The sequence below is a fragment of the Cryptomeria japonica genome, chromosome 4, assembly GCF_030272615.1.
Source record: "Cryptomeria japonica chromosome 4, Sugi_1.0, whole genome shotgun sequence".
Taxonomy (NCBI): domain Eukaryota; kingdom Viridiplantae; phylum Streptophyta; class Pinopsida; order Cupressales; family Cupressaceae; genus Cryptomeria; species Cryptomeria japonica.
In genome coordinates this window covers 369628188-369635795 of record NC_081408.1, presented here as the reverse complement: position 1 = coordinate 369635795, position 7608 = coordinate 369628188, and the positions used below count along the sequence as shown (strand labels likewise).

General features: G+C 32.0%; 1 protein-coding gene across 1 annotated transcript; it reads left to right on the top strand.

The window, feature by feature from the left end:
* Window positions 1–1390: 1390 nt before the first annotated feature.
* Window positions 1391–1948, top strand: LOC131875137 (hydroxyphenylpyruvate reductase-like). Its single transcript, XM_059219166.1, has 2 exons — window positions 1391–1520; window positions 1710–1948. Exons 1-2 carry the CDS (start codon window positions 1391–1393, stop codon window positions 1946–1948), a joined length of 369 nt encoding a protein of 122 aa, XP_059075149.1.
* Window positions 1949–7608: the final 5660 nt, after the last annotated feature.

The window sequence follows — 7608 nt, the reverse complement described above, 5'->3', positions numbered from 1 at the left end:
AAAAACCTAAAAAATTTATTATTCCTAAAAATTTGCTGCTATAACACCAAATTTTTATAAATATTTTTTATAATATCTTAAATTTAAAAATATAAATCTCAGCTTTACAAAATCCAAGTTTCTTTTTTAATTTATAATGTGTCAAGCACACACACATACATACATATTTGATGGGTTAAATCATTTTTTATACATAAAATAATCCAATAAATCATTTTCTACACAACAATTTAAAGATTAAACTATCCAAAATATTAATGATATCTAAAAAACCTATTTTACCTAATAAAAAACATATTTAAAAAGCCATTTAAAAATAGTCTACCATGAAAGATTAAACTATCCAAAATATTAATGATATCTAAAAAACCTATTTTACCTAATAAAAAACATATCTAAAGAGCCATTAAAAAATAGTTTACTATGAAAAATTAGGAAAAAAAAAAAAGGTATGTAAATATTAAAAATAAGTGGAAAAAAATCATTAATATTTTCCAAATAACTAAAACTCACTAATTTAGTATTCTTTTGAAAAAATTAATTTTCTTGACTAAAATTGAAAATTATTTAATTTCCAATATTTTAAGGGAAGAAAGCATAAAACGATTTTGCAATCTTTAAAAAAGATTCAAAATAGAAAGTTCTTCCATATCGCCTAAACTTAGTTTAAGAACCAATTAAATTGAAGATAATTAATTTTCTTAATATTCTTAATTAAAAAATTTGCATCTATACTGTAATAAAGATTAATATTTTTTTTTATTGAAAAAATTCGAATTCTAATTTGTTAATTTGTTTTTTATTAATAACTACATAAAGAATAACCTTGTCAATAGTTATATGTCTATACAAGAACTAGTAAATTAAAGCAATAAATTAATCAATGTAAATATATAGCTAAAAATCAATTAAACATTTGAAGATACCTGAAATTCATAAATAAATAAATTCACAATATAAATTTGAGAAAAAATAAATAAAGTATTTACACATGACATATTATTTAATAAATTCTAAAATATTAAAAAGGGAATAAATAAATAAATAAAGTATTAGTTGCATATTCTTTGCATGTTTTATTGTAATTAGAAGTTTCTTATTAGTTCCTGCCCCTTCAAGGAACTATTGTCAAGGGCATTTGTTATCCTACCAATACTTATCTTTGCTCCTGCCAATCACATTGCGTGTATATAATTTTTGGTTCCTGTCATTCCTTATTTTGCAATGTTTTAATTGTTTGATGTGAACACTTTTTAGTACAAATGTATGGATGAAAGAATTTTATCCCATCTCATTGGATTATATTTCGAGAGCAATATAGTCGCCTTCACACAGAATGAGGTGGGCTTTACCTAGTGCTTGCAGGGCTGGAGTGTTTAGCATTCTGTAGATGGCGGAGACAGAGACAGTGCAAAGCCCAATGCAAGAAAACTGTAAAGCAGGGCCGTCAAAACAAGAGCTCTCGGTTAGCATTCCTTGCAAGCAGTTGGCATTTGGGACTGAAGCCATACGACATGGAGGTGCAAACATGTAGCTTCGGTGGGTTTTATGGGCAGATTTTACTGTTTTTCTGTATGTATGGGATGGGCAATAGCTGTGTGTCCTACCTGGATACCAATTTCCTTCACAACAGTGAGTGAAGATATCAAAGATCAAGAAGCGTTTTTGACAGAGCACTCTCAATCTATAAGAGGCATGGTATGTGGTAGGAAAGGACGAGATTAATGCAGAGATGATCAATACTCTTCCTTGTTTGGAGATTGTGGCCACCAACAGCGTTGGAGTGGATAAGGTTGATTTGGCAAAGTGCATGCAGCGCAACATTGTGGTGGTCTATACTCCTGATGTGTTGACTGATGAAGTGGTAGATTTGGCCATCGCTTTTATGCCTGATACCCTTCGTCACATTTCAGCTTATGATCGTTATGTTCGCCAGGGCCTGTGGTAGAGTAAGGGAGACTACAAGCTAACTTGCAAGGTAATTTTTTATAGATACAACATGGTTCCTGATGTTGCAGATGATGTTTCAGGTATGACTCAATTTTGTTTACTTCTATCTCTTTGTCAATGTTTTCAGCCGTTGTTAAATAAAGACATTTGAATCTGGGATATGGGTAGAGTTTCCACGATAGTGGGTGTTAAAAGGGTAGATAATTTGATTAGTTTTACTTTTCTTACGCATCATTTACAATTTCACTATTGTATACTCCTACTCAGTGACAATGGGTGAAAGTCCTAGTACTTAGAAACCAGGTTTTTCTATAAAATCAGTTATAGCTATTCTAGTCAATTATGTGAGAAATATTGTTTGATTTCTATGAATCTCAACAACTATACATCTAGGGTTTATAAATATTTATTCATGAATATTTAGAAACATTGCACATTCCGCATGATTATTAATTTTCTATGAATATTTTCAATGATTTTATGTAGTTGAAAGTTTGTTTCAAATACATTCACTCCAATATTTACATGCTAAAATATTTTGAATGCCTCCAAGCCATCTTCAACATAGCCTGCAACCATCACATTCCATGACATGACATCTAGTTGAGGCATTTCTTTAAAAAGATTCAAAGATGAGACCATATTTTACTGGGGCATTTCTTTGAAAAGCTTCAATTTTTTCATACGCATGCTATAATGACAAAAATTGCACACCCTGCATCACAGACCCCCCCTGTATAGTCATGTATGTTTGTGCATATCCTGCTATCATTACAGTCTATGAGACCACATCTCATTCAGGCAGTTTTTCAAATAGTTCGTATGCTTTTTTTATGCTTCCACATTTTGCATACATGTCTATCAGGGCATTCATAACCATGACATCTGACAAAAAAATGTTTTCTATTATGCTTTGATGGATGTGCATACCCTGTTCCAAATCTCCCATTTTGGCAGACTGGGAGGATGTTGGCAAAGGTTGTAGAGTTTGTCTTAACACCTGCCAATTGCATTTTCTTAAAAGTTTGTAAAGCTTCTACAACAAACTCGTTTTGTGTATCCTACAATCATTGTTCTCCATGAAATCACATCTTGTTGAGGCATGTTGTGAAACAGTTGAGGAAATTTGTGTATGCTTCGACATTTTGCATACATGTCTATCAGGGTATTTGCAATTACAACATCTGACAAAAATCCACTTTTGATTATATTTTGATGGATTTCCATTCCATCTTCCAAAGCTCCCTATATTTGCACAGGCCGAGAGGATGCTAGAAAAGGTTGTGCAGTTTGGCTTTACACCAGCCAGTTGCATTTTCTTAAAACTTTCAAGGCTTCTTCTACAAACCCATTTTGCAAATATACTGCAATCATTGAAGTCCATGAGACCGCGTCCAGTCTAGGGATTTTGCCAAAAGTTCACTTGCCTTATGTAAGCTTCCACATTTTGCATACATGTCTACAAAGGCACTTGCAACTACAACATCTGAAAAAAAAACACTTTCGATTATACTTTGATGGATGCTCATACCCCAATCTAAACTTTTGATTTTGCACAGGCTGATAGGATGCTAGCAAGGGTTGTGGAGTTTGGCTTTGAACCTACAAATTGCACTTGCTTAAATGCCTCCAAGCCATCTTCAATAAATCCATTTTGAACATAGCTTGCAACCATCACATTCCATGACATGACATCTGGTTGAGGCATTTCTTTAAAAAGATTCAGAGATAAGACCATATTTTACTGGGGCATTTCTTTGAAAAGCTTCAAGGCCTCCTCAAGAATTCCATTTTACGCATATCCTGCAATCATAGCATTGCAAGAAATGACATTTCTTTGAGACATTTTGTTGAGTAGTTGACTAATTTACATTTAATTCTAAAACTGCTTGTTGACCATTTGTTTTCTGTTAACCAACATACCCATTTCCAAACACGTGCAATTTTACAATGCATGCCTTCATTTTATAAACCTCTGGGGTTACATCCCTTATTTTTTTTAATTTCTAAATCATTTAATTTCTCACCAAATTCCTCCAATGGTCGAGTAAAGTTAGATGCAGTCTTCTCGTAGTCTTTTTGTAACTTTTCGCTGCTAATTTATTTTTGAAATCTAAGGTGAATGTTTGGATATCGGTCGAAAAAAAAAGCCACTACAAAAAGAAAATAACACATTATTTCAGAAAAGAAAATATTAGTCCAATTATATAGTAGTGAATTTGAAAGAGAATTGGCATGCAAAACTTCACAGACATGCTTGTTGGCATCAATAATGACATAAAGACAACAAAAATATTATGATATAAACAAAAAATGATATTTACAACAAAATAAAATGCAAAGCAAAAATAATTTGGATAATAGAAGCCTGCTAACAATTAAATGATCAATGCAGAAAGATGACCTTTTTCAAAGTTTTTTTTCCTTATTTTGACATGGCAATCATAGTGCTTAGTTTCTTACTTTGACATAGCAATCATAGTGCTTAGTTGTTGACTAATTATACTTTTAATTTTTAAAAACTTATTTATCTTTTGCGAGTGCTTATTTATCTTTTGCCTTTTGCCTATGCTTATCTAAAAAATTAGATACTAGTCCTTAAAAAAAATGAATTTAGCAAAAACAATTTGTGTTTATTCATTCTAATTGCTAACGATGATGTCATAATTGACAAACTATCTTTTTTTATGTTCCAATTTATTTAGTTTCTATATTATGATATTCTGATTTGTTATCTACATTATTAGATAGAATTATATTCTATTGATGTTGATTTGAGAATATTTTTAAACAGTAGCATCTCTAAAATAATTGGCTACATGAGTCCATAGATCAAATATGATTTAATATAGTATATGTAGAACCTTTTTAATCATTCTACTAAGACTTATATAATATTGATCTCTCAAAATCGTGGTTGTAGAACTGTCTCAACTTTTAATCAGAGCATAAAATAGATTCAAATACAAATTTAGGTTGTCTACTTTCAGATTACAGTTGTTTGAAGCATTTTGAATTTCCTGTTCAATATTTTCAATTTATTCATTATATATGGTAATTGATAAAGTTGGTCTCCTATCGAATGCTTGATATATATGTTTTCTTCTTTTGGGCTTCTCTTCTTTTCTAACTCATTTCTCATTCATTGAATGATGTTTTTCCTTGCTCTCTTTAATGTGTTTGGTTTCTTTCTTATGTTGTGTTCAACATATCTGATTTACAAGTTTTCTAGATCGCAAAGCACACTGAGCATTGATAGCATCTAATTACACAAGGCATAAAGGGTGAGATACTTTTGCACTTCTGTTGTGCATTGTACAATTCAAATGATGTCGTCAAATCTGGTTAATTGTCTAGACTATTTGAGGCTTTGTGATTGTTTTAAAATTCTCTTTAATTTAGTTAATGTCATTGGATTACTTTAAAACAAACAACTTCAAGTTTGCATAAATTGTCTGGACTATTTGAGGCTTTGTGGTTGTTTTAAAATTGTCTTTAATTTAGTTAATGTCCTTGGATTACTTTAAAACAAACAACTTCAAATCTACATACGCACGAATGTATATGCCAAACTGCTTTGTTTCACAACAAAGATATAAATAAACTTTATGCAATATACTTTGTTGTTCAACAAACAACTTTATTCTTGCCTTTTTAAATCATGCTTGTCCTCCTCCTGCAATGCAAACTTTACTTTTACATCTTAATGTATGCCTCATCTTAACTAGATGCACTTTTTGTTTTCCATGACAATAATTAGGAAATCATTATGCATGCTCCAGGATCAAGGGGCATGGCCTTTGTTGAGACCTTGGAGTTCAAATAGTGGGGTAATTGGCATGAATTTTATGATTAGAATAATATTGTTGAACTTTTATTGTTAATTGTTTGGTCATTGCTCCATAATGTGCAACATGGACCATAAATTGCAATCAATGAAACCATTAAAGAACATTATAGATACAGAGAACTATAAACCTTCTAGTGTGGACTTGTCAAAACAAACAATTGACATGGTATTGGAAAACAATAACATGTTTAGGGTGAAATAATTTGTATATAATGTAGGTGATTGTCTTTTTGACTCTTTCCAATTCTTGTTACACTTGCAATACACTTCTATGGAGCTAAACATTGGAACTATTGACCATTTTATAAATTGCCTAGAAATCAATGATCCCAAAGGATTGTATGAAATGCATGGAGTATGTGACATTGAAACTTATCTACGACGCATGTAGCTCCCAACAATTCCATTGCCAGGTTGTAATGAGAATGACTTTTGGGGAGATGCATTTTGTATTGGATGGCTAGCCAAATGGCTAAAAATTGAAATATGTGTTTGGTCTTCAACAAGAAAATAAAAGTACTTTCACTTCAATAAGAACTTACAAATAAATGCATATTCTATCCTATTCCATGACTAAAACCCTACCCGTGGACATTTTGAACCGCTAATTAACAAGAAAATGACTCTACACATGATGCAGATTAGATTACTAGACAATTCAAAGACGACTCTGACATCGACTTCTAGTTTTGTAAAAGGCAAGTTTGCAAATGCAATGCCCAACCTGTGCAAAGATGCATTGTCAATGTCTGATTGTGGTGACAACTTGTTCAATACAATAGCCACTCTAACAAACAATGAATATGATGGCCCATCTCTTCGACAGTACATGGTGCAATTGTTTTGCAATGCACTACTCTACAAAGACAATGTAGCAATAGGTTGCATAGACACATTTATCCATTGTGACCTCACGATGAGTTGTGGCATGTCAAGTTGGCAAGCATATATCACAAAAATTGGAGATCCATATGAGCAAAGCAAGCTTGAAGGTGCAAATTTTTGTTTTGAGTGGCTATCCTACATCTTGCAAGTAAGAGTTAAAGTATGGTCAAGAGTGACCAACATGTGCATACAAGAATATTGCAAATCCTTAACACCTACCAAAGTATACAATATCATGAGTTACAAAGTCAATGAAATGCCTACACACTATAGCCCATCTGGAGTGGACAATATAGTGGCAACTCAGACTAATATTGAACAACCACCTACAATGACATTGGTTCAAGCAAGACCAACAACTAATTTGCACAGGCTCAAACAATTTATTCAAAACAATGAATATACACAAATCAATACATCTACACAATCAAAAAATGCTTTAAACAAAGTTGTGCATTCATTAATGTCTACCGAACCAGAAAAACAATCTACAAAGTTGTTCACAAAAATCACAACTGACTCGCTTCGCAAAGTGAAAAAACAAATACGTAAAGCAGTTGCATATCAGGGGATTCGAAACTCAACAAGAAGCCCACAAACAAAACTAGAATGTTACATTGAAAAGATACAAGACACACCAAAACATGTTTGTACAATATGTGTGCGACTCCATTTTAAGAAGAACATGAGAAATTTAACACCAAAAATGATACAAGCATACCAACACCTACTACCAAACAAACATCACATTTCTAGTCAAAACATATGCAAGTTTTGTAAACATCAACTAGACCAAAAGATTAAACCATCATATGCAACTCCAGAACATATCAACACAAATAAGCCATTAGTACACACGTCTACACTTTCAGAACTTGAAGAAAGATTAGTGTCACTCCTAATTGCATTTGCACAAATTTGGC

What these genes read in the sequence shown, in the direction of transcription:
- LOC131875137 (XM_059219166.1), top strand. Translation starts at nt 1,391, where the DNA reads ATGGCGGAGACAGAGACAGTGCAAAGCCCAATGCAAGAAAACTGTAAA. An exon ending in TGAAGCCATACGACATGGAG is followed by an intron (nt 1,521 to 1,709) that starts GTGCAAACATGT and finishes GGTATGTGGTAG; the next exon opens with GAAAGGACGAGATTAATGCA.